This window comes from Lissotriton vulgaris, chromosome 5, assembly GCF_964263255.1.
Source record: "Lissotriton vulgaris chromosome 5, aLisVul1.2, whole genome shotgun sequence".
NCBI lineage: Eukaryota > Metazoa > Chordata > Amphibia > Caudata > Salamandridae > Lissotriton > Lissotriton vulgaris.
This window is the reverse complement of record NC_141693.1, coordinates 1,141,681,029-1,141,708,800: the sequence shown is the minus strand read 5'-3', so window position 1 is coordinate 1,141,708,800 and position 27,772 is coordinate 1,141,681,029. Positions and strand designations below refer to the sequence as shown.

Below are 27,772 nucleotides of genomic sequence, written 5' to 3'. Positions count from 1 at the left end.
CGGTCACCAACACTAGGTCTTTTAGATGTCCATGAGCCTGGTTCCACTGACGGGCTAAGCATTCTTGGAGGGGTCACATGTGCAGCCTCGCGTGCGGGACTATGAATATGCAGGATGCCATCATGCCGATCAATTGCATGAAAACCTGTGCTGGGAGGGGTTGCTGAGGTCGGAACCTCCGGATGAGCGCTTGCATGCTGTTGACCCTGGCTGCGGCCGGCTGCGCCGTGGCCGACTGGGTGTTTATTGACGCCCCCAGGTACTGTTGCACATGGATGGCTGCAGGTGAGATTTTGCGTAGTTGAGAGAGAACCCTAGACTGTGAAGGAGGTGAATGATCCGCGACATGTCGTGGCCGCACTGTATGGCAGACCTTGCCTGGACGAGCCAGTCGTCCAGGTAGGGATACACGTGAATACCTTCCCTGCGCAAGTGCGCTGCCACAGTTGCCAAGCACTTGGTGAAAACCCTGGGAGCGGTAGTGACCCCGAATGGCAGGACTTTGAATTGGTAATGCTGACCGTTGACTGTGAACCTGAGATACTTTTTGTGACTCGGGTGAATGGGAATGTGGAAATACGCATCCTTGAGGTCCAGGGTGGCTAGGAAGTCGCCCTGACGGAGCAGCGGCAGGACTTGTTGTAAAGTTAGCATGTGAAAGTGTTCCGAGAGGATGTATTGGTTGAGGGGTCTGAGGTCTAGAATGGGCCTTAGGGACCCGTCCTTTTTTGGAATCAAGAAGTACAGGGAGTACACCCCTGCACCCCTTTCTTCGGCAGGCACCAGTTCTATGGCTCCTTTTTGCAGCATGGAGAGGACTTCTTGCTGCAATAAGTGTGAGTGCGATGCGGACATAGGACGGTTTCTTGGGGGTATGTTGGGAGGGGGGGGGTGGAGGTCAGTTCTAGACAATAGCCGTAACGGATAAGTTGTCTCACCCACCTGTCTGTTGTGATGTTTTCCCAGAGTGGCAGGAACTGCTGAAGTCTCCCCCCGACAGGTGTTAGATGGTCGGGGGGCAGTGACAAGAAGTCACTGTTTGTTGGGAGTGTAGGACCTGGCGTTGTTATTGCCGCGGCCTCTCCCTTTGGCGCTGTTCCCACGGTATCCACCTCTGGTGTTTTTAGTGTATGCAGACTGCGTGTTGCCCTTGGCGTACTGGGAGTGCTGTAGAGCTTGTCCTCTTGTTGCTCCCCTGTTACCGGAGCGTTGAAAGGAACCGCTCCGAAACTGCTGTGACTGGAGAGCCCCCATGGACTTTGCCGTCTCAGTGTCTATTTTCATTTTTTCGAGTGTTGTGTCAACATCGGGTCCAAACAGGAAGTCCGGATTAACCGGCTGATTGAGAAGAGTAGTTTGGATCTCGGGTTTAAACCCAGAGATGCGCAGCCATGCGTGGCGTCGCAGCATCACGCTAGTATTGATTGCCCTTGCTGCAGTGTCCGCTGCGTCCAGTGCGCACTTGATGGACGCATTGGAGATCAGTTTACCCTCTTGTATAACCATTTCCGCAGCCTCTCTGTACATATCAGGCATGTGCTGCATGAATTGTTCTAGGGTGTCGTAGTGCACCCTGTCGTACCTAGCCAACAGGGCCTGTGTATTGGCTATTCTCCAAGTGTTAGCAGCCTGCGCTGCCACCCGCTTCCCAGACGCCTCTAAGATTTTGGACTGTTTGTCCGGAGGGGGAGTGTCCCCCGTTGATTGAGAGTTAGCCCTTTTGCGCGTGTTAGCCACCACAAGGGAGTCCAAGGGGAGCTGTCCTTTGATGAAGGTGGGGTCCACTGGAGCAGGCCTGTATTTCTTGTCGATCCGTGGATTGATAACCCTGGCTTTTGTTGGCTCCTTGAAAATGGCCGTGGCATGTTTGAGGACCCCCTTAAGCATGGGCAGAGTCTTGGTGGAGCGTTCAGATGTGGAGAAGGTGTCGAATAAGAAGTCTTCATCCACTGGCTCAGCATGCATTTCGACGTCATGATTGAGGGCTGCGCGCTCTATCAATGCATTGAACGCTGCAGTGTCCTCAGTTGGAGATTGTTTGGCATTGTAGGACTGAGAGTCTGGGGCGGTATGGGGGTCATCAGGGTCATCGCCTTGATCCGCTGCCCCTAACCATTGATTTGAGACATCCTGATCAGTGTCAGTATTGTAAGAGAAGCCCATTTGGCTATAGTCCGCAGTTAAGTCTTCCTCACTTTGTGTTGGAGAATGAACAGTATGGTGCGAGTAGTCCTGAAGAGGTTCAACAAGAACCGGAGAGGTGCCGGAGGCCATCTTCTTTTTGAGGGGAATTTTGTAACCCTCCAAAGGATGTTCAGGCGTGATTTTCCGCTTGTGGACGGTAAGCCTGCCCGACTCAGAGTCAATAAACAGTTTCGTTTGGTTGTCGTAAGAAGGCTCATGATAGACGACCTGTGCATGCGAGGACACCTTCGCCACCTTGGAGGCCTCTTGAGTCTTTGGACGGGCAGTGGGCGGAAGGCCAAACTTAAGTGGCGTCGATTCAGCCTGCTTCGAACCGGAAACGCCGGCTTCGTGTTTCTCTGACGCCCGAGTAGGCCTCTCGCTTGAGCGCGTCGAATCGACCTCCTTGCGCGGTGCGCCTCGACGATAATTTCGGGGCGTCCTTGGCCGTGGCTTCGACCCTCTTCGCCAGCCCAGCCTTGAGTCCCGAGAGGGGTGGCTGGAGACCTTTCGCGAACAGAAGTCCCTTGCCCTTCTCGCTATGCTTGGTAGTGGACGCAGGCACTGGCGCCGAGGCCTTTGAGGCGACGGTCTTGGTGGCAGAGCCCTGCTTCGGAGTCCCAGTCTTGGCGCCGACGGGCATCTTCGGCGTCGAAGGATCGATGACAACCTTCGAGGCGTGCGTCGACGTCGAACCGACCACCATTTTGAGTAGTTTCGGTTTCGATTTCGTCTCCGTCTGTTTCGGTTTCGATTTCACGGAATCGACCGATGGCTCCTTTGAAAGGGTCTTAGCCTGGCTATGTCGCGGGGCTGTAGACCGAAAGGATGGATCTTGGCTAAGGCCTTTCGGCGATGCCTCGACCGGAGCCGGAGCGGGCTGAATGTCAATGATAGGCCCTGGAACTGAGGGCGGACTCGGTTCACCACCGGAGTCGTCATCAACGGCCTGATCGTCGTCCCCTACCTCGACGACATCCTGGTCGTGGCCGAACTCCTCGTCTGGCTAGTCCACTTCGAAAGTGGAGTCTTGCTCCGACGCCGGTTCCGACATTTCTTCGGGAACGTCATCTTCCGCCTCATCCTCATCTTGGAGTTCCTCGTCCCCGGCATCGAAGATGTTTGCAGGTACTGGAGCCGACTGTTGGGCCGACTGCCTCGCCGCGCGTCGAAGTTTAATAGTCTTCTTTGATCGGAACCTCGAGCAGGCGAAACATTTTGACTCGTCGGGGGACAAACAGGTGTTGCACACTGGGTGCACATCTAAGTTCGAATATTTTGAATTACACACAGGACACCGCTTAAACGGGGTCCGTTCCATCGTTGATGTAGTCTGGGCCTGAGTCGTCGAGAGAATCTTTTTTCGACGCCGATCGAAGAACCGAAAGGGCCAGGCACCGATCGATACAATACCGACGCTAAGAAGGCCTTTTGGCCTTAGGAACAGAAAGAGTACAAGTTAAGTAACTGGAGTAAGAGATTAGACATCCGAAACCAATGGTGGAAAAAAACAATCTGGGGATGGAGAGGATGCCCATGCGCACTGTAGTCCAGGGGAGGAGCCACCTATCTCCTGATACTTCGAAGACTCTTCCAGGACAACAATGTGCAATCATCCGGACCCAACACTAGGCGGCGATCTATGCCCAGATATGAATTCAGCAGCCCTCATGCCTCGAACACATTCATATTATTCTTTTGACATGATGACCAGTGATTCAAGTTAGCTTATGTTTTTGCACTTTAAGTAATCAGATCTACTTCTGTCACAACTACCCAGCTCTTAAATCAGTAAGCCCTTAATGCCCTTACCCTCCCATTCCACTGGACTCATGGTTGTTTTGACTGGTATGCAATGCACCAGAACATAGATAGCAGAGAAATTGTTCAAGTTTAGAAAGCTAAATCAATCAATCAATCAATCAATCAAGAATTTGTAGAGCGCACTACTTACCCCTGAGGGTCTCAAGGCGCTTGGGGAAAAAGGGGGGGGTGCTACTGGTCGAACAGCCAAGTCTTGAGCAGCCTCCTGAAGGTCAGCAGGTCTTGGGTATGTCGTAGGCTCAGTGGGAGGGTGTTCCTGGTCTTGGCGGCGAGGTGGGAGAAGGATCTGCCGCTGGTGGTTGTTCTTCGGATAAGAGGGACGGTGGTGAGGGCAAGGTCGGCGGAACTGAGCTGGCGGTTGGGGATGTAGAAGAAGAGGTAGGCTGGGCCGGTCTTGTGGAGTGTCATGTGTGCGTGGATGAGGAGCTTGAAGGAAATCCTCTTGTTGACGGGGGCCAGTGCAGGTTTCTCAGGTGGGGGGTGATGTGGCTGTGGCGTGGTACGTCGAGGATCAGGCGTGCAGAGGCATTTTGAATGCGGTGCAGTCGTTTGATGAGCTTGGCCGGGGCACCCGGGTAGAGGGCGTTTCCATGTCGGGGCTGCTCACAGTGCCGTAGGCCACCAGGAGTCGTCCCAGGCTGAAGGGTTGGAGCCGAGGAGGAGGACCTCCGTCTTGTCCGTGTTCAGCTTCAGTCGACTGATCTTCATCCAGTCGGCGACGGCCTTCATTCCTTCGTGGAGGTTGGATTTGGCAGTGAGGGGGTCCTTAAAGAGGGAGAGGATAAGTTGAGTGTCGTCAGTGTAGGAGATTATGTTGAGGTCGTGCTGTTGGGCGACTTGTGCGAGCGGGGCCATGTAGATGTTGAACAGTGTCGGTCTAAGGGATGATCCCTGGGATACGCCGCAAATGATCTTGGAGGCTTCCGATCGGAATGGGGGAGGCGGACGCTCTGGGTTCTGCCGGAGAGGAAGGAGGTGGTCCATTCCAGGGTCTTGTCTCTGATCCCTGCGCCGTGGAGGAATGTGCATAGTGTGTATAGTGTGCAGTGGCAGACGGTGTCGAAGGCGGCGGAGAGGTCCAGGAGGATGAGGGCCGCGGTCTCACCCTTGTCCAGCAGGGTCCTGATGTCATTGGTGGCGGCGATGAGGGCAGTCTCTGTGCTGTGGTTGCTGCGGAACCCTGACTGGGATGGGTCCTGGATGCTGTTTTCTTCGAGGTATTGGGTTAGCTGTCTGTTGATGATCTTCTCGATGACCTTGGCTGGGAACGGAAGCAGGGAGATGGGGCGGAAGTTCTTGAGGTCTCTCGAGTCCCCCTTGGGTTTTTTGAGTAGGGCTTTGATCTCGGCGTGTTTCCAGTTCTCTGGGAAGGTCACGGTCTCAAAGGAGAAATTGATGACGTTGCGCAGGTGGGGTGCGATGGAGCTGCTGGCTTTGTTGAAGATGTGGTGCGGGAGTGGGTCTGACGGGGTGCCAGAGTGGATTGTGCTCATGGTCTTGATGGTGTCATCTATGTTCACGTTGGCCCAGGCTGGCAGGGGGTCGTGGTCGATGGTGTGCGGGGTGTGTCTTGAGTGTCGATGTCTGTTGGGGCTGTCTGGGCGTTGAAGCTGTTGTGGATGTCAGCGATCTTGCGGTGGAGGAAGGTGGCGAGGGAGTCGCATAGGGCTTGCAACAGCGGGATGTCGTTGGTTTTGGAGCGGGGGTTGAAGAGTTCCTTTACGATGTTGAAGAGCTCCTTGCTGTTATTGTGGAGGCGGTTTTGAAGGAGGTCCTCTTGGCAGACCTGATGAGGTGATGGTGTTTGCGAATGGCGTTTTTGTGGGCTGCGAGGCTGTCCGGTGCCTTTTCATTGAGCTGTTTCTTCTCTAGTTTCCGGCAGCTTCGCTTGGAGGCTAGAAGTTCTGGGGTGAACGAGCTAGCTCTCTTGCTGGTGTCTGTGGGTGGGTTTCTTCGTCGGGGCGAGGGTGTTGGCGCAGTCGTTGATCCAGCGTCTGAGGTTGCAGGCGGCGTCGATGTTGGAGGTGTCGGTGGGTGGGCTGAGAGTGAGGTTTGCGTGTAGTTGGTTGTGAGAATGACCGGGAAGCCATCGGAGCCACCAACCGGAAGTGGAGTAAAACGGGCGAGGACTCCCAAACCAGACCGGAAGCCACCAGCGGTCTAGCTCTGTGCAAGGACGTCTGATCGTGGAAACAGAGGAGAGACGATAAAAACACACCCCCAACGAAGGAGGGACGGCATAGTCAGGAAGCCGTGAGTTGGAGGTTGGCCGGAGACGATGAGCCCAGCGAACGAGAAAGCGGAGACCAGCTGTCGGAGGAGCCAAGTGGAGGCAAGCCACCGGAAGGACCGGAGACCAGCTGCCAAAGGAGCCGAGCGTCGGAGGCAAGCTGTGGAGGGAGTGGAGCACGGAAGAGAACCACCCAAGAGCAGACAAGATGCGCACACACCCGGCGGCCCAAGGTGGGGAGAGGACACCCCGGGTCCAGACGCCACGGCCCTGTTGACGGGTCGTGGCCCAAGGCAAGTGCCAATTCGGGGTGCATTCTGGGGGGGTTGGTGGGGCGACAAGGGGTAGCACACAAAGAGCACGGACATTGCCGGCCTCCCTTCCTGCATACCCTGCCCTCTTTTCCCGCTTTACTTTAAGCCCCTTTTTCCTTTCACTACGCCTGGTGATGGTAGCACCCAGAATAACAAAGAGACAGGTATGACTAATTCTGATCCCTTTCTTTTGCGCTCTACCCTTCCGAGGAGCCTGACTGAGAGAAGCCCGAAAAGCAGCAAGCCCAGAGGCCAAGCCCAAGAAGTAGACGGCCTACCTTCAAGACAACACCTGACCCTCCTTAACAATTTGTTTTGGTTCTCTGTCCCTTATTTTCGCTGAAAACTTCTCTTACAAAATAGACCAAAGTCCTCAAAATAAAAGGTACTTGATAAAGAGTCTAAAAACGACCAGTCTTTGTGTTGGACACTCGGACCACATTACATTGGTCTTCCATGATTTTTCTCCAGCAGCGGTATATGTGCACCAGCGGATTTCATACTCAGTCATACACGATGGCTCTCTGTGCGCCTTATAATAGAAGGCACAGTCAGAGTGGAATGTGAATGGATTGTCTTGAAGACAGAAAACTAAAGACTATGAACATAAGACTCACTTAAGTAAAATTAAGGTTGCTTACAAGTCATTACAGTTTTTCAGAATAAGTATCTTTTATAGAATCAAGATTCACTTTGTTTGAATATTCCAGAATATCAGGCTGCGAGTCCTTGGAAAAGCGAAATCATACCTTTTATTAAGCTCTACATTCCGGCATTCTTTTTCATTGAGTAGGGATGGGTTGCAACATTGCTCTCCAATGTATCAATTTAATTTGATTCTGAGCCAATACTTAACTGTCTCATGTACCACTCTGGGGTGAAGAAACAGGTTCAGTGTAGACCTATAAAGTTTGCTAAGACTGGATAACTATACTTGAAGGTATTAACTAAATATTCCTCAACCACAGCATCCACTAAAGATTCACATGCTTGCATCAACAGAAAAGCAAGCACAATCAGACTTGAAACTGCATGAAGAAGATATTTACTGCATTCAAATATGTACTAACGTACCTACCTCTGTGTCTGCATTTGTCAGTTCTGCTGTTAAATGTTCTCTAAAGAGTTGTGTAAAGCTTTACACCCTCAACAGTGGAGTTCTAGCTATAAGGCTTGACTGCCTAGGGTGATGTTAATTTTATTGTGATATTTACAATACTTTAGTTTATTAAGATATGCAGGTAGGTGTTTTTGGGGTACAGGCCAATCATCCAAAACTGTTCTCTCATGTTACAAGAGGTTTTTGAGGTGGCACAGAATTAATTGTAGTTTTATCTTTTCAATAGTTGCACTCTGCTTTGAAGCGCAGGGTGTGTTAAGTCTTCTCTACAGAAGGATTAGGATATTACAAGACTACCACCAGGTGGAAAAGTACAACTGACATGAATATTGTATATTATCAAAACATAAAACAATGGGTAGGTTTTTAAGTTTTAGCCATTATAGTGGAATCTTGATAAGACTCATCGGGCAATAAAGTGTGCATCTTACTAACCTAAATTGCTAATATAATTGCTGAAGTGAGGCTTTTTTACAGGCAACTGATGTTCATGGTATGCATGTCTAAAAGGAAGTTTCCTGCAACAGCAAAAAAACTGCTTTAACTTCCATGCTTGGGCTGGAAGTTTTAAATTGCAGAGAACATTAATCCCCCTTAACTAACCAGGTAAAGGATGTTAAGCCTATAATTCTAGATTGAAACATTGCATTGTTGCAACTGTCCTTCTCCAGGGTACAAATCGTTTACTGATTTCTTGAGTTCTGAAAATCTCTGCTTGTGAGAAGGATCCCAAAACACTATTTTGTCAGTATTTCAATTTGTTATTTTTTTTTTCATACTCACATATCTAAATTACCAATACCATGTATAATAAACATATAGCCAAATTAAGTGTTTTCCAACTAAGCTAGCCTTTTCAGTTCTATCCACTATCTTTAGGCAATGTTAGTAGAAAAGAGTACTGTCCAACACAGAATTCTTCCCTGAACATTGGGCTGATGATGCATTTAGTGAAAAATCTGATGAAGACCCACATTAATTGTACTAAACTTTGTGTAATTCATACTCTTCTTTTTTTTAGGTTTAATTTACCTAATGATAGTGAAGCACATATAACTTTCAAAGTGGCAAAATGATGTTTAATTGGATTTTCGTTTAAATAAAACACAACAAATTAATTGTAAATTCTACTTTATTCCGTCAATATTGACAGTTTCCAAATATGGTTTAACACAAACAGCTGAACAGAGATAACATCACCCTACTATGGCCACCAATCAATCAACACAGTTTTCCTTATGATGTAGAGCCTTTTTTGAGCATGAAAAGATGGAATATAGATTCAAGGTTCTTACACGGCACTCACAGGGGGAAAAAATATAATATACAAGGCAAAGACCAACAGCACCACCAAAAGCAGGATGGAAGTTATACATAATTTGTTGGCTAAACAAAATAGGAAAACCAGGGCCGAAATCTGCAAAAGTGTCTTAGTAATAAAGAGCAGTGCTAAGAGATTCCCACTAGCCTTGCTGCAAAATCGAGCCAAAATGAACTTCACACCAAATCATAAATTAAAAAACAATAGAGTAGGGGATTTCTCTGTTTCGCCAGAGACTTATTTAAAAGTTTATGACTAACTCAGCCCCCATGATATAGAAACAGATATGGTAAACTCTTGCATCCCTTTATAATGAATACCTTAAACCACAATGATTCGTCATGAAAAAGGGGTCACAAAATGTATTTTACAGATTGATTGGCTCCCGATTCAGCCACAGAAGTGAATGTTGCCATGCTTTATAATCCCAACACACTTTAATGAAGCACTAGGTTACTATTTGATAAGGAATTTGGCGCTATCCTAGCTGTATAGTTTCAGAGATGCCCTAAATCATTTAATCAAAAACTATTTTAATTTGTGATATGCACAAAATTTATGGGTAGATATCATCAATAGTGATGTTTTCCAACAAGCGGTTCCACGGGACATCAGTGACATGAGCAATGAAAAAGTTATCTTCATGTCACTTGGACTCTAGGGGTGGAAAGCACTTTGCTGTACTGATACTTATCTGTATACATACACCATAAACCTCATCTCTGCTCCATAAAGGTCCCCTCGTGGTCACAGCAGAAACTGTAACAAACAATGACTTCCTCAAACATTCGCACCTACTAGTAACCTTTTAAGCGCTTCACACAACTGAATATAAAAAATCTACCTGTTGGTCTGCCAACATCCCTCACATTGCTTGCTTTGGCCTGCCTCCGAAGTCCTGAAAGAATATAAACATGCAGCCTATTTAAACACCTTTCGCTCCCGATGTCCTCACAACTTTCTCCATTCTCCTACATAGATCTATATTGAAATCTACTTGGCAATCTGCTGCCCTTATTATTTGCTTGCAGGCTTGCCTTCACCTACTAAATTATTTAAGTACGATTGTTAACACCTCCATGCTTCTACCTTGGCTTTTCCTCCCTTCTCTCCCTAAGTGTTCTGTACCTGCTCTCCCAGAAATAATTAATTAAAGGCACATTACTTGACAGCTCTGTTCATAGTGAGCCACTGATGAACAAAGCAGTATTCTGCTGAGTCTATCAGGATGTAGTGGAGTAAGTGAATGGTGAAGTAAAAGCCATTCCATTGAATTCTTCGAGCGTATGGCGACCCAGAGTAATACACATCACCATCTGCTGTTCCTCTTCTCTTTCGAAGACTGCCAAAGATCTGGGGCAGGAAGGAGATCCATGCCCAGCATTCTTTCATCTGCCACTACTATTGAGTCTCTTGAGACCAAGGGTAAGATTTCCCTGCAAAGCGACGTCACAGCACTTGAAATGCATTTCATTTTCGCTGCTGTAACGTCACAGTACTAAATAATCAGGATCATATTCCGATTTCACAATAACTGCTACAGATGTAAGCCAGGCACACAATTATATCTAGAAATGAATTTACCACATGGTCTAAACCCACTTAGTGGCATAAATCATCGAGATTCACTTGGTACTGATAAAATGTTAGCTCAACCAGCCTCAAGTTATTTCCCAAGAAGAATCGAGCAATAAAGACATTGAAATGTTATTCTCCCTTCATCCAAATTCAATAATTCCACACAAACGCAGACAAACTCTATGGTTTGCCTTCTCTATCATGAAATAGTAAACCGTTGTGAAACAAATAGAGTGGCAACTATAGAGAAGCACTGTTCAGCATCCTTATGAAGGAACTCCGGTCCTGCTCCACACTATTGTATTGCCAAGTGACTTATTTATTTATTTTATTTAAAAGGTTTTATATAGCGCTACTGGACCCAAGAGTATCAGAGCCCTTTACAAGGCAGTTAAACATATCATGACAAAATAAACAATGTGCAGTTTCCTAGCATAGGATAAGAATTAGCAATCAAATGAGAGATGGAGGCAAAGAAAGAGAAAACTATTAAGGGGACGATGAGTGTTGAGATTTAAGCGATAGATGAGAGTGTAGAGCGGGGGGAGAGAGAAAAAGAAAAGTGGGAGAGGGGGTGGGTCGAGGAGAGAACAAGAAGAAAAGAGTGAGCAGAGTCAGGTTCAGTGACAATTAGGTACCCCAATATTTGTTGAAAAATGACTCCTCAGGGACTTCCTATGACCTGATGAGGTGTGACAGAGAGCATTTCAGCCTATATGTTGTGCTAGCTAGTACTGCTACTATATAAGAAAACATGGTTTAAATATCTCTGCTGCACAAAACAGTAGATAAAAGATCAAAACAGGCCCACCCCCTCAAAAATGTCAACATTCTGTCTGCAGCGCAAGATCATTACCTCATCAGAAATATGATCACAGTGTTCTATAAGCCGATGTCTTAGACTGCATTTGTTGATGTCTGCCAGAGACTCCTGCTCTCTTTGCTCTCCAAGAATGAAGAAAACTATCTCCTGCAGCAAGACGGGAGATGTGACATGTCGAACAATCCGATGAAGCAAAGCTGTTGATGTAAGGATGCCAATCTCTGACCTGGACACCGAGGGTTAAGGGAGAACGGAACAACAATGACAGCATATTTAATTCATTCTTTTTGTCACACCACTTGGGCTTTTGAGAAGACATTCAGTCTGAAAATATTTGAACAGATCAGACAAACAGGACGGCAATTAATCTGTGCGTGTATATTCAATATATATTTTAATACCTGCCCAATCATAATCTAGAATACAACGGTTAGTTTCTTATACATGATTTGCTCCATGCTTAGATCTTTAGTTTTGTAGATCAATATTTCTGCAGTTCATACAACACCATTATCGCTAACATAATCAGGTTTGTCAAGAAGAGGGGAAACAAATTCATCAGAGCTACACACTTGCAGGTGCAAGCACGTTTTCTTAAGTGCCCTTACACATTTTAATACCTCCACGGCATTCTGTCTGAGGGATGGAGCTTAAGCAACTTACTGTCCGAGTCCACCTACAATCAATTGCTTTTACTACAAGAGGAAAAGGCAGAAGAAAGAACTGCCAATTAATTATTAGAAATTACATAATTCAGCCTCCAACACTAAGTTTAAGCACACTGCAGTAAAGAGCCTTGGCCAGAGTTCCAAGGTATGGTGTATGTACACGTTTCTCTGTATTCATTTCTGTAGCACTTCTTCGCACATGGGGAAATATAGCTATCACAAACCAGGGCACACTCACGTTTGCATCAACTGTGGCTCCATGACACCAACAAAAAATCGCTCCCGGACACACCTGGCCATAGCCACAGCAGCCGTCTACAAACAAAGAGGAAAAGCCACATTATGTTTGTACCATATTAGACTGGAAAACTGCAAATACTGGGTGTCGCAATGTTTATTCATCTATAGTTGACGTAAGGTGTACATGAAAGCCAAACGTTTGTTTACAATTCTGCTACATTGTTTATTTATTTTTATTAGCTGGCAAACTCATGCTTACATTTTTTGTTTGTCAATTTGGAATATTCAAATGGGGGTAGGGAGAACGGTGGGGTGGGTGTACATGTACAGATATTTCGAAGTGAAGGGAAAACAAGTATGCTCTTCTGGCCTGAAACTCTAGCAGTTTCTAACACAACATGGTTGCACAAACATCTTGAAGTTTGGAGAGGCCTATATTAGAAGGGATGGCAGAAGTGAGCCTCTCTCGACAGAAGAAACCCACCTATACCATTCTTTCTCATGTTTTTGATAGAACATCAAACCAGCAACACTTAAAGGTAGGAAGCTTTCACAATGCAGAATACACTTCTGCATGGGATATGCAAGTAGCACTGTGCTCATGCCATTCCTCTGGGGTAATGAGCTGTTATTCTTCCTTATTTCCTTCTATGACCTATGAAATACCTTAAGTCTTTGCTTCCTCAGTGACATTCAGAAGTTCACTAACCAGCCACGACCACACTGCTTAAACTTCTATCGTAAGCTACCGCATACTAATCATATGCTTCTCATGAAAATAGGTTGCAGATCAAGTTAATGATCATGTATGTAAAAAGATCGGTGGAGTATTAATCTATTATTTTTATATTATTTTTATATTAAGCAAGGTTTAAGAAAATAGTAATTTTCCTCAGTTCAGAAACAATGCAATTAGAATGGTCAGAAATGCAATTATGGACATTCAATTATTTCCACTCATGCCAATTTGAAGCAGAAAACGTTCTGCACCTCGCTTAAAAACACTATAAATATATTCTTACAATTTAAATTTGCAGATATCCGAGTGCTTTACACATATATGGGATCAGAAAAGCAAAAGAGTGATTAACAGACGTTTTGTGCACAGGGGAGCAGAAGGTTATCAGTGGAGAGCAAAGGTAACAAGGTACATAGTTGGTCAGTCCAGACAATGTAGTAAAAGGATAGATGATGAGTCTCGATAGTTCCATAGTTTATATTCATGTGAATTTAGCCATGAGGATCGATTTTACTTCTTTTTTGAAAGATGCCGTGGAGGAGATAAGTCTGGTTTCTGGAGGGAGGGCATTTCAGATCCTGGGTGCCATCTCTGCGAAGAAGCGTTTATAAGTTTTTTTCTTGTGAAATCTTTGTGGTTTCAAAAGAAGATTTTCTGTGCTTCTTATGGCTCTCGAACCACCTAAAATTGTCAATTTCTGAATGAGGTAGCTGGGCGAGTTGTGGTGTACAGCCTTGTGTGTCATGCAAGCGATTTTCAGATGGATTCTAGCTTCGTAAGGCTGCCAGTTCAGGGATTTGAAGTCTGGAGAAATGTGCGAGCGCTTTTTTGATCCAGTGATAAGTCTCGCTGCAGCGCTCTTAGAGGCTCTTAGTGGTGCGGTTGTTGATATGGGGAGACCACAGAGGGCAACACTTCCATAATCTATCCGAGGAATAACTAGGGCTTGTACTGCGGTCTGGAAGTCCTTGGCTGGGAGGAAGGGTTTAAGATTCCTCAAAGTATTGATTTGGAAGTTAGCTCCCTTAGTTGCCTTGCTGATATGATGTTGCATATTGAGATTGGCGTCAAGGGTTATGCCTAAAGATTTAGCTGATTCCACGATGGTAGGTTGGACGTTGAGTGCAGTTAGGTGTTTAAGCCAAGCCTGAGTGATGGGGATTTTAGCGGGAGGTGCTATTAGAAGGAATTCCGTTTTTAGAGCTTTAAGTTTGAGATGATTATCGGCCAGCCATGTCTGTGTGTTCCTAATCGTTGTGTTGAGTAGTTTGATGTCTTCAGGGGATTGTATTTTGAGGTAGAGTTGGGTGTCGTCTGCATACATGTGAAAGTGTACATTAGATGCTTGCAGCAGTGTGGTGAGTTGTTCCATGACTAGATTGAACAATGTTGGGGATAGGGAGGATCCTTGTGGGACACCTAGTGTTACAGGAACGGGTGAGGACATCGTGTTGTTGATCTTTAATTTCTGAGTCCGGTTATGCAGAAAGGAGGTAAACCACTTGAGTACAGTCCCTGATAGACCCATTCTGATATTCAGCAGCTCGAGTAAGTTCTCGTGTTTTACGGTGTCAAAGGCTGATGAGAGGTCGAGTAGGATGAGGAGGCACTTATCGTTCTGATCTAAGATTTGAAGTGCGTCATCAATTATGTGTGTCATGGCTGATTCCGTGCTGTATCCTGCTCGGAAGCCTGATTGGTGTGAGTTGAGGAGGTCAAATTGATCGATGTGTTTAGTCAGTTGGAGGTGTACACATTTTTCCAGCAATTTGGCCAGGGTAGGAATATTGGAAATAGGACGGTAGTTGTTTAGGTCCGTAGGGTCTGCTGTGGGTTTCTTAAGTATGAGCGAAACTTGTCCCACTTTCAGGGAGTCCGGGATGAGTCCTTGTTGAAGTGAGCTGTTAATAATTGTGGTCCAAAGCGGGAGAAGCAGTGGGATGAAGTCCTTTACAGCGGTTGCAGGTAGGGGGTCCGTGAGGTGATTAGAGGGTTTCAGGGTACTGAGCATCTTGCCTATCATTTCTTCTGTGTAGGTGTCAAAGGACGACCATGTAGCATTGTTTTTTGATTCAATGGGTGTTTTGCAGAGGGGGCTGGAGTAAAGGCTTAGATCATTGAGAAGATTGTTCCTGATGTTATCTGTTTTTAGGTTAAAAAAAGTAGAGAATTCTTCACATGACGGTGGAGTGCTAGTCGTGTTATGTGTTCATTGAGGTTGTTCCTTGGATTGAGTTTTGATTAACTCAAACAGTTTTTTAGGCCAGTTTTTTCTTGGTCAAGCTGGTGGCTAAAGAAATCTGCTTTCGTGCGATTGATTTTCCTAAAGTAGACGTTTCTTTTTTTCTTAAGTGTTTTAAGGTGCATAGCCGAGGGGGCTGATCTCCAGTTGCGTTCTGCCAGTCTCATGGCTCGTCTATCGTCGTTAAGCAGACCATCGTACCATGGTTTCGAGTTCTTAGAGGAGACGCTCTTTAACTGCAGGGGGGCGACCTCATTGATTATTGTGATCATTGAGTTGAGGTAGTGGTCGGTGAGAGCCTGAACGTCTGAGGCACCGGTAGGGGGTAGAAGAAGATTGTAGCTAGGGGAAGGTAATGAGTTGGGGTTGAGTTTCTTCAGGTCTCTTTTCCAGACCTTAAGTTTGGTGGATTGAGCCGGGTGGAGTTTAACATTTTCGTTGATGAAGAATGTGATAATGTGGTGGTCAGACCAGTCACAGGGTTGGATTGACACAAGTTGGGCGGATTCCTCTTTGGAGATGATTAGATCTAGGATAGAACCTTTGTCATCAGTGGGGCTGTTGCAGATTTGGGTGAGGTCTAGAGCGTTGAGGAAGTTTTTGAGACTATTTACCACTGAGTCGTTGTGATCGTTCCAGTGAAGGTTGAAATCACCAAGGAATATTTGAGTGTTTTGACGACCGGAGTTAGTTGTGATCATGTCCATGAGTTGTTGAGTGAAGGTGAGGGTGTCCCCTGGTGGGTGGTAAATAATATGTAGAGAGCATACTGGTTTGCCCTCGCCAATGACGTCGAGGCATATGTGTTCACAAGAGGAGAATATAGGGGAAGTGGCTCTAGTAACTGAGAGGTCGCTCCGATAAATGCATGCGATTCCACCGCCTGTCTTGCCAGTCCTATTAAGTCTGATGATGTGGTAGTTATGGGGTACTAGAATGTCAATGAGTGGCAATGAGCTTTCTGTTAATCAGGTTTCAGTGAGGATGGTCAGGTCAAGGTCCAGTGCATTGAGGAGGTCAGCTATGTCAGAAGCATGTCTAGGGGCAGATCTGCAGTTGAGTAATGTGCACTTGAGCCGCGAGGTGAGAAGGGAGGAGGAGGGGTCTAGAGCGAGGGAGACTTTTTTAGGGTTAGTAGGGACGGTACCTCTATTGTTATGTGTGGGGGACCTATGCGGGTTGGAGTGGATAGTGGGGATGGGAAGGTGTGTGGTGGCTATGTGGGTCAAGAGAACGGGATCATAAGAACGTAGGAGGGAGCGTATGTCGTACCCGGAGAGTGGATTGATGGTTCGTCGAGGGCAGAATTACAGGCGGGGATTGAGGTCCAGTACGGAGAGTTTTGTTTGCGAGAGTGAGCAGGATGGGTGGGGGACTTGTTAGGTAACAGGGTACTGGTGGGTGAGGGGTGTCTGGGTTGATTAGAAAACAACTCTTTGAAGGTATGAAGATCCTCTTTGATTTGGAGAAGGGTGGACATAATCTTGTCCAAAGTGGTGTTAGGAATGGTGGTGTTGGGGATGGGAGCATACGGGGGTTGGCTGGAATGGGGGGGGGTTCAGAGTACGAGGTGAGCAAGTGGCGTAGGGAAGGTGTATGGGAAGGGAAAGGGAGAGTGGGGGTGGGGGCGTTGTAAGAAAGGGAGTGATCTCTGCCTGGAAACGGAGAGGGTGAGGTTTCTATAGAGGGTGTTTTAGTGTCTGAAATTCTGGAGTGAGGGAGGAGGGGTGTGTCGTTATGAGGCGGTGCTAGGATAGAGGGAGGGATGGTGGGCGAGGTGGGGGGACTAGTGGTAGGAGGGGGAGGGATGGTGGGGAGGAGGTGGTACTAGGGGTGGTGATGTGGGAGTGGGGACTAAGGGTGGGAGGGGAAAAGGTCCTGGGAGGGGAAAAGGTCCTGTTGTGGGTTGGGGAAGTTGGGTTGAGGGAGGCGTGTGGTTCTGAGTACTTATCTGGCAGTGGAAGGGAAGGTGTATGGGAAGGGGAAGGGGGAGTGAGGGTGGGGGAGTTGTAAGATGAGGAGTGACCTCTGCCTGGAAACGGAGAGGGTGAGGTTACCATAGCAGATGAGTGAGTGTCTAAGATCCTGGGGTGAGGGAGGAGGGGTGTGTCGGTACGATGCAGTGCTAGGGTAGAGGGAGGGATGGTGGGGAGGTGGAGGGACTAGTGGTAGGAGGGGGAGGGATGGTGGGGGAGGAGGGGGACTAGGGGTGGGAGGGACGTGGTGGTGTGGGAGTGGGGACTAAGGGTGGGAGGGAAAAAGGTCCTGTTGTGGGGTGGGGTAGTAGGGTGGAGGGAGGCGTGAGGCTCTGAGTACCTAGCTGGTAGTGAGGTGGGAGGTGGGCGGTTGGCTAAGTGGGATGGCGTTGTGGTGTCTTGGATGCTAGGCGTGGAGGTCAGTTGGGCAGGAGTCGGAGGATTGGAGACCTGTCCTTTAATAGTGGGAAACAAGTTATCGAAAAGGTTTAGACTCCGGTCCGTGGATTGAGTGAGGATAGTACCGTTGTTGTAAATAGTGATGGTTGCGGTCGCTGGGAAGAGTTGTGATGGTGCAATGGAAAGCGCTAGGCCATGTGCCAACTTCCTTGTGGAGAAAATCGTGAGTAAGGTTAGAAAGGCTTTCCTCCATTGCGCTCTACGTTTAGTGTAGAAAATGATATCGGTGGTCTTGACCCCATTGTGTACTGAGAAGTAAGGGTCCGCAAAGGGGGTTTCTGTGTGAGACTTCAAAAAGTTGCGTTTAAAGCTTTTGGCGGATTTTTTAGAGAGCTCGGGGGGGGTAACAGATTTTGTAAGTGTGCATGCCAGTGAGTTCCATGTTGTGAACTGATGTGTGGGTGAGGGGAGGGAGTTGTAATGTAGGCTAGGACATCCAGCTGGCTGACGATAATGTTGAATCACGGCTACTGTATTTGTGAGTAGGGTGTGGGTGGTTCAGTCTAAAATGTGGGAATGCTTAAATAATGAGGGATCACTAGTCTAAAATGGCCGACTCCTTAGGAGAGATAGAATGTGGAATTTGACTAAAAAGCTCCCTTTTCCCCTGGTGTCCCATCATGCACCCTATCCACCCTGACATCGACCAGGCAAGCCGATCCTCCTACTTCAAGCACAAATCCCGTTGTACCCCCTCTTGCCTGCTCTCTTTCTCATAAAGCTGATACATGCTAAGAATAATGTCCAGTTACCATGTAACCTACGGGTTTCCGTCCCGTTCAATGTTTTTCCTTTAGACCAGAACAGAGTCGGTCGGATGGGTGACTCGGAAAACCCCCCCTCCCTAACTCTGTCACCGAACGAGCAGCTCTCGCTCGTCAATGATTTCCTAGTTTGTGAGGACAGCCACGGGTTGGGTTAACAACCAAGGGAAAACATAATCACGCACCCGAGACTGCCACGAAGAAGAATAGTTTATTACAGCCCATTCTCCTTCTTCTCCACTGCACACACATACCATTGTGAGACCTCACCGCCCTTGTGTACGAAGCAAAGAACGCCCAATGCCTCGTCCTCTCTACCTTTCCGACAGAAATGACCCTGTGACAATGCCTCGATTCTCTGTCCTCAGATACTAGCAACCCTGTAACTTGTTACCTCAAACACCCCGATGCAATATGTTTGTCTATGTGTAAATGCTATTCAGGTTATTCTTTAAACGAGAACAAGTATGCTATGTTTTCTGTATGATTACATCATGAATGATTGAATCAAGTCTAAGGGAAACTCCTTCTTTTTGATTGTACTCGTATTGTATATAAGTGCTGTTATGTTTCAAGCAAAGTATACTACTCCTGAACCCGCTTGGTGAAGGAGCTCTCCCTTAACTCGAGTTCTGGAATAAAACCCTTTCAACTCGAAGACCATGGACTCTGCTCCTCATTTTATGCATTACCATTTTCTTGGGTAATTATAGAAATTCCGAACTGCGTAAATAACTAGCTTTTTATTTACCACAAGAGACTGGCTATGTAGTCCACTGTCTGTTTTCATGAGTTGTGAGAGGGGGTGTTGTCCAGTTTTGCTTTCTATCAAGGGCTGAGGAAGTAAGTCCAGTTTCTATTTTTCTGGTTAGGTGGTGAGGGTGGGGAAGTCAAGTCCTATATCGGTTTTGGTGATCCCAGTGCCAGGCAGTGTTGTTACCCAAACTTTGTAAAGGTCAGTAGATGAGGGAAGCGATTTCATATTGTAATTTATGACCCCGGCCATTTTGAGCCATTGTTCTCAAGGGGAATGTGAATTTATGGTAGATAGAGGGAGAAAAATAAAGCAAAACAGTACCTTAGCGAAGAGATCAATGTCGTCTCATGTGTCGGTTAAAAGCCAGATAAATAAACGTACGCGTTGCATCATGAGACTCATTGGAAGCTGCTGCAGGTAAAGGGTGCTGTAGATATCCTCCGTGTGCTATTAGCTCGGAGGTGTGAGCCAGTTGGAAGTAATAACATTGTTTTACTGATCCGCTTTTCACAAAGGGGCGGATCAGCGGAGAGAGATTGATCGGACTTTACCCTGTCATCGGTAACATGGTTCAACTCCGGGGCAGCTCCTGATGACCCTGGTGCAGTGAGGGGACTCCGGTGAGGCAGACCTGTAACCGCCTACGGTCCCACCGAAGTGGGGAGAGCCGAGCGCCCCGGGATCGGGTCGAGTGCAGGTCTCGCAGCATGTAGTCATCAGGGTAAGTTGAGGGATCAGGGCGTCCTGGTGGGTTGTTGCCGATGCGGTGAGGGGCTTGGAGCGGTAAAATAACCAGGGGTGTGCAGCCTCATTTCGCGGTCATCGGAGGCAGGTCTCGTCGCGATGAGTCCGTCGATGGATCCGCCCGAGGTAAGAGCAGAGCCGCCCTGCGGTCCCGCCGAAGAGTGGAGAGCCGAGCTACCCAGGCGTCGGGTCGAGTGTAAGACTCGCCGCGGTAGGGGCATGCAGTCGTCAGGGCTGTAGAGGGATCAGGGCATCCTGGCGAGTTGTTACCGATGCAGTCAGAGGCTTGCTGCGGTTAGGTAACCCTGGGCGCACAGCCTTATCTCGCAGTCACCGGGGCAGGGGTCGCCAAAGCGTTTGTCTATGAATCCGTCCGAGGAGAGTGCAAGCCGCCCTTCGGTGACCAGCGAGGCATAAATGATCGTTGATCTCAGATGGTGAAGATCGGTGAAGGGTTGCAAGGGGTCAGTTCCCTGGGATGACGATCCGCCGATGGCGACCCCTTGGCCGTTTGAGTCAGGTAAGCCCTGCAATTCTGGGGAGGTTCCTGTCTAAAATGTTCCACAGCACTCGTGAAATAATCCAGTTACTCTTTCTAAAAAAACTGACCGAATGGCGGTTGTCGCTAAACAGGATTTTTTACCAAAAGGAGATCCTAGCGAGAGGAGCTGTTACTGTTACTGTTGCTGCGAGAACCCCCAGGTATCTAATCATTGCACTTTATATTATTATTATTGTTATTTTCACTTGGTATGCTTTGATTGCTACCTCATATATTTTGGTTGCTCACTATTGTCACTTTTGATTCATGTATCGTGTATTGTCACTTTTGATTCATGTATCTTGCACTTTTTATTATTATTATTATTATTGTTGTTATTTTTCATTTGGTATGTTTTGATTGCTACCTCATATTTTGGTTGCTCACTATTGTCACTTTTGATTCATGTATCTTCTGTTTGCATCTGTATTTCGTTCATGACTGCATATAGATCTGTCGCATTTTTGTAACCTGCACCCATTACACTTTTCATTCCCATATGCACTGATTACTACCTCATATATCTTGCACTGATTACTACCTCATATACTTTGGCTGCTCATTAGTGTCAATCTTGTTCCATGTAACTTGTGGTTTGCATTTGTATTTTGCTCCGGTATATCAATATTGTGCACCCCATATTTTGTTTGCATCTCTGTTTACATCTGTTTTTCATTCACCACTGCATATAGATCTGTCAAATTTTCGTAACTTGAACCCATTTCACTTTTCACTCCCATATGCACTGATTACTTCCTCATATATCTTGCACTGATTACTACCTCATATATTTTGGTTGCTCATTAGTGTCACTCTTGTTCCATGTAACTTGTGGTCTGCATTTGTATGCTGCTCCTGTATATCATTATTGTGCTCCCTACACTTTTGTAACCCGCACCCAATTCAATCCCTATTCCTGTATACTCCGATTGCTACCTCATATACTTTGGCTGCTCACTAGGGGCACTCTGTTCCATGCAACTTGTTATTATTGCACACCCTCCCGCACCTACCTATACCGTCATCCCAACATGGAGCCCATCGGCAAGCACACATATAGAATCAATTACCCACCCTCACTCACCAAAAAAGCCGCTAAACGCTTTAAACACAACTTCCTAAGATCCCACCCTGAAACCCCCTTTGCAGACACCTACTTCTCACCGGTCAATGGTCCCTTGAACATTGATTTCATCTTCCACACCACACGCAGAGCTCAATGGAGGAAAGCGTTCCTCGCCTTACTCACTGTCTCCTCCACCAGGAAATCCGTTCACAGCCTAACTCTCTCCATCACACCATCCCAACTCTTTCCAGGCAGAGCCACCATCACTATTTACAATAACGGGATTATCCTATCTCAATCCACAGACAGGAACCTGGAACTACTAGACAACCTGTTCCCCACTTTCAAAGAGCACCTCTCCAATTCGCGGACCAACACTCATATCTCCTCCAGTCCCACCAACCATGACCTCACAGCTCCCACCACCCACAACCCTTCTAACCTACTTCAGCGCCAGTTAACTACTACATACTCCTCAATCAGGAACAAACCTACCACCCCTGACCTCCCATCTCCCACCCACAACCCCTCTTTCCCAGTTCAGCACCAGGCAGCTGCCACACACGCCTCAACCACAGACACAGATCGCTCCCCCTCACACACCACACACACCCCCACCCCTTCTACCAACCCTCGGACCTCCACACATATCATCAACACTCCTCTCAAACCTACAGCTGGCATTCACATTCCGCTCACCCCCGACAGCACAGCTCCCGCTCACCCCCGACAGCACAGCTCCCACCCACAACACACCGAACCGAGTCCAGCACCAGAACTACACGCCTATCGACAAATCCCCCCCTTTATCCCCCCCATTCTCAGTCCCCATTACCCTCTAACCACCTATGCAGAACACACCTCCTCTCTTAATTTAACTCCCTCTCCCCGCAACAGGACCTTCTCCAATCCCATTTCCCCTCCTACTCTCAGCCCCCACTACCCTTCCTACACCACCACCACTACTATCAGTCTCCCATTCTACACCTCGAACCCCCCGCCTACCATCAATGCCCTCACTCATACCACCAACCTCCTCCCTACCTCATCCACACCCCTCCCGCCCAAAACTTCTCTCCTCCCTAACACCATCCCTTACACTAACACAACGCAGCCCGGCCCGAACACCAGCCCACTCTCCCACCTGCACGCGAACTCCCTGATCAGTCATTCACCTCTGACTGCCACCCCCACCTCCACCACCTACCCCTCGATGGACTACATCATGGCCACCCTCATTCAGATCAAAGAAGACATGCACATCATCAAAGAACTACTCTCCACACAACCCAAACACCCCACACCCACCTCCACCTCCACCTCCCCTCCCAAATTGTCCCCTACCCCTCCGGCTGAATCCCTCACTCAACACGCCCTACACCGGGCGCCAATCACTGCTCATAGTCGCAGCAACTGCCCTCGTCCCCCTCGTTGCCCCTGCAACCCCTCACACAACTACACCTCCCCGCCCAACTTGTCCTCCGCCCTTCCGATTAACTCTCTCACTCAACTCTCCCCCAACCGGACCTCAATCCCAGCTCGCAATCGCAACAACCGCCCTCGTCACACCCACAACCCTACTTCTGACCTCGACACACTCACCATTCTCCGCTCCTATGACCCAGCCCCCCAAAATCACACATCCACCCCACACCTCACCATTCCCACGATACACTCAAATCCCCTTAGACCCCCCACACTAAACAGCAGATCCTCCATCCCCAATAACCTTAGAAAAATCCCCCTCTCTCTAGAACCACCTACCACCCTCAACACACCCCGTCTCAAATGCACTCTCCTCAACTGCAGATCGGCCTCGAAACATTCCGCCGCCATTGCTGATCTCCTCTTGTCGCTGGACCTTGACCTAATCATCCTGACTGAAACCTGGCTAACTGAATCCTCGACACCTATAATGGACATTCTGGTTCCTCCCAACTACCACATTATCAGGCTCGACAGATCAGGCAAAATTGGTGGTGGAATCGCATGCATCTACAGGAATAACCTCTCTGTTCTGAAAGTCAATTCCACCTCCCTACCATCCCCAACATCCTGGGAATACATCTGCCTTGACATTATCAGTGAGGGCAAACCGATATGCTCTCTTCACAGCATCTACCACCCACCCAGGGACAACTTCACCTTTTCCCAACAAATCATGGATATGATCTCAACCAATTCCGGACGGCAGCTCACCCAAATATACCTTGGTGACTTCAACCTCCGCTGGAACGACCGCAATGACGCAGTAGTAAATAGTCTTAAAAATGTCCTCGATGCCCTTAACCTTACCCAAATATGCAACAGCCCGACCACGAGAAAGGTTCTATCCTCGACCTGATCATCTCCAAAGAGGAATCTATCCAACTCGAGTCCATCCAACCCTGTGACTGGTCAGATCATCATATTATCACATTCTTCATCAATGAAAAAGTTAAAGTTAACCCGGCTCAATTCTCCAAGCCCAAAGTCTGGAAAAGAGACATGAAGAAACTCAACCCAAACTCCCTACCCCCTAACAGTTGCAATCTCCTACTTCCACCGACAGGCGATACGGACGTTCAAACCTTGACTGACCACTATCTCAACGCTATGACCGCGATAATTAATGAGGCTGCACCTATGCAGCTAAAAAGAGTCTCTACAAAAAGCTCCAATCCATGGTATGACGGGAGTCTCAATGAGGATAGACGAGACATGCGAATGGCAGAGCGCACCTGGAGATCAGCTCCCTCTGCAACGCACCTAGAAGATCTGAAGAAAAAGAGAAACGCCTACTTCAGGAAAATAAAACGCACAAAATCAGACTTCTTCAGCCTCCAGCTCGACCAAGCGAAAAACCGCCCGAGAAAACTGTTTGAGCTAATCAGATCACAATCCAAGGATCAACCCCAACCACACAACACGGTGCGTGAGGCTCCCTCCTGTGAAGACTTCGCGGCTTTCTTCATCCAAAAAACTGACAACATAAAGAGCGATCTCCTCATTGACGCAAGCCTCTACTCCAAACCCCAGTGCCTAGCACCCATTGAACCAAAAAACAATGCTACATAGTCAACATTTGGCACATACTCGGAAGAAGGGGGGCGTGGCTTGTACGCCGATCGGGATGGCGGCGTGAGCTTGCGGCTCCGCGCAGGGTCCAGCTATTTCTTCTGAAAACTACACCTGGGGAGACCCCTGGTCGGCGCAACTGGCCAGCGAAGTGTTGGGGAACCACTGGAGAGCGGCTGGGAGCTTTTGGGGGACCGCTAGTCCCACGGAGACCTTGAAAGACGGCGCCCGAGGTGTTGCCAGGAGTGTGAAGAAAATGGCGGCGGCGAGGGTCGATGGTCTCTGAACCAAAATTGAGGAGAATTGGCATCGGCTTGCGAGGTGGCCCGCCTATGTGAGATCGGAGTTACGGGGGCTGCTGGCACGGATTCGGGGAGCGGGGGGCTAGGCGACCAACATTGGACTGGTGTACGCACTCGTTTCTACCTCCCCCCCCTTCCCCTCCCCCCGGTTCTGGCGACAGTGGGGCGGACGGCGTTGGAATTCCCGATTCCTGGAGTTGCAGGCATAGCGGAGGCACTCTACCACGATCACTGCTGGTGCGCACGTCCCCCGGGCAGAGGATATCGGGCCCTGGTGAGGACCGGGCCTGCCCGTGTGAGGACGACAGTGGCACCTAAGATGGCGGCTGCGGGTGGAGCGGCCATCACGGAGCAGGGCCGGGAGGACTCGACCGCGCTGTCCCAGGCCGGTGAGGCCTCCCCGCCGATGATGGAACAAGAGCAGAGGCTGAACCGGCGCCTGGATGCTATTCTGGATGCCATCACCTCGACCAAGGAGGCTTTGCAGCAGGACATTGCGCAGGTCGCCACGGGTCTGGGTCTCCTGAGGGCGGATCATGCCAAGTTGGCGGATAAGGTTAAGGACCATGAGCAGCTGCTCTTAGACCTGAAACCGGCGGTGGTGACCGCGGAACATAAGATCACGGACATCCTGAACCGGCTGGACACGCTGGAGAGACGAGCGGAGGATGCCGAAAGCCGCAATAGACTGAACAACGTGCGGGTCGTAGGCCTGCCGGAGAGAATTGAAGGGGAGGATGCGGTGGCCTACATGGAGAACTGGTTCCGGACAGTGGTGGCATCGGAGGGTCTCACTTCCTTCTTCACGTTAGAGCGAGCACACAGGGTGCCAGCTCACCCGCCAGCGCTTGGCCGCCCCCCTAGACCGATGGTGGTGAAGCTCCTCCATTATAAAGATCGGGACCTCCTAATCCAGAAAGCTCGGGCCTCGGGTCCGTATGAGGTGGAAAATAGAGTAACGATTTTCCCGGACTATACTCAGGCGGTCCAGAAGAATAGGGCATCCTTCCTGGCGGTGAAAAAGGAGCTAAGAGAGGAGGGCATCCAGTACTCATTGCTTTTCCCGGCCAAGCTGCGGATAATTCTAGATGGGAACACTCAATTTTTTCAGACTCCTGATGAAGCATGGTCATGGCTGGAATTGTATCGCGCCGGCACGGACAGGACTGGCAAGAGTCAGCGTGAGAGGCCTAAACCGCTTCAGGTCCGGAAATCGCAATGGATTCGCTCCCGCAACAAGCTTCAGCGAGTGAAACGGGAGGCTCAAATGGCTGCGGACAAAAGAGGGGCGCTGGCAGCGACGGCAGCCATCACGAGATCACAGCAGGAGAGTGACCTGGCTGTGACAGACTCTGGCGAGGACGGCGGCAGGACTGGAGAGGAATTTTCGGAGGCGGAGAGCTCGAAGGGACCGGTGGTCACCCCCCAGACGTCTGATGAGATTTTTCATGGCTGACTCATGTATGGGACTTGGGACACTGTATTTCATGTGGGGAGGTATCCTGTTGGCACTAGATGGGCTGCCAGGTAGGGTGAGGCATCAACATTGCGGGATGGAAGGCGCGGGGTGCGGGCTCCGCCTGCCCGAGGTTGGCGATAACTCACCCCCTCGGGGCCCTTAAGGCCTTCTGTGGTGGCGACCACAGGTTAGTCGGATGTGTGTTTTGTTTAAGGTTTAGATCGGGGCTGAAACTGGGTTTGTAGGCTCTGTCCTGGGGAGTGGGGTTTGGGGAGCTTTTTTCTATGTTCGTTTGGGGGGGGGCAACTGCTGTGATGTGGGCAATGAATGGCTACACTTGAACTGGATCAATCTGCGTTGGCATGGGGACGTTACCCAACTTGAAATGCCTAACATGGAATGTCCGAGGCCTGCGGACTATGGTCAAACGCCACAAAGTGCATGCTTATTTGGTGAGGCGGGGGGTCCAGGTTGCCATGTTGCAGGAGACTCATTTAACGAAACAGGAATGCATTGCGTTACAGAAGAGGTGGCGGGGTCAGGTCTTTGGAACCACTTACTCTGCGTTTGCTAGAGGGGTACTGATATGGGTACGAGCGGGGGTACTGTTCCAGGTTTTGAATCAATTGGTGGATCCTGAGGGCAGATATGTGGCGGTGGAGGGAAGGTTGTATGGTCGGGATGTGATCTTATGCTGTGTATACGCTCCGAATGTTGATCAGGCCCGCTTTTTTGATGGTTTATCCTGCTCAATGGCCTCTTTCTTAGCGGGTCCTGTGATTCTGGGAAAGGGCTTTAATTCGATCACCGATGTAGCCTTGGATAGATCTCACCCTCCACTGGTCGATTCCCCTGTACGTAGGCTAGCCGCACACAGGAAGGATTGGCAGGAAAGATGGGGACTGCTGGATGTGTGGCGGGAACAACACCAGGGTGGTAGGGATTACTCCTTTTTCTCCGCCCTCCACGTTCTACATGTTAGGATCGACTCGGTCCTGTGCAGCGGGTCCTTGGCCCCATTGGTCTCCCATACGGAGTACCTGACCAGGACCATCTCGGATCATAATCCTTTGCTGATGTACGTTCAATGGCAGCGGGCGCGATCCACGATTCCAACATGGCGGCTCCGGCCCGACACCCTGGAGGACTCGGTGTTTAGTGACACGGTCCAACGGGGCATAGATCAATATTTTGATGAGAATGAGGGGACAGCATCTTGTAGGTCCACTGAATGGGATGCGATGAAAGTGGTGGTGAGAGGAGTGTGCATGGGTAGGTTTTCGAATGCTCGAATGTCGGTGTTGAATGCGCTTGCCAGTGCGGAGGAGAAGTTGAGGGATCTGGAACGGCGTAGGCCGGACCGA

At 48.7% G+C, this 27,772-nt stretch overlaps 1 protein-coding gene across 1 annotated transcript in view; it reads right to left on the bottom strand.

The window, feature by feature from the left end:
* The window catches only part of FHIP2A (FHF complex subunit HOOK interacting protein 2A), a 340,036-nt gene that overhangs the window by 193,947 nt on the left and 118,317 nt on the right, over positions 1-27,772 (bottom strand). The window contains exons 9-10 of the mRNA XM_086922896.1: positions 12,301-12,377; positions 11,428-11,620 (exon numbers count right to left, since the gene is read on the bottom strand). Of these exons, the coding sequence (XP_086779022.1) occupies positions 11,428-11,620; positions 12,301-12,377 (270 nt within the window). The remainder of the gene's footprint in view (positions 1-11,427; positions 11,621-12,300; positions 12,378-27,772) is intronic.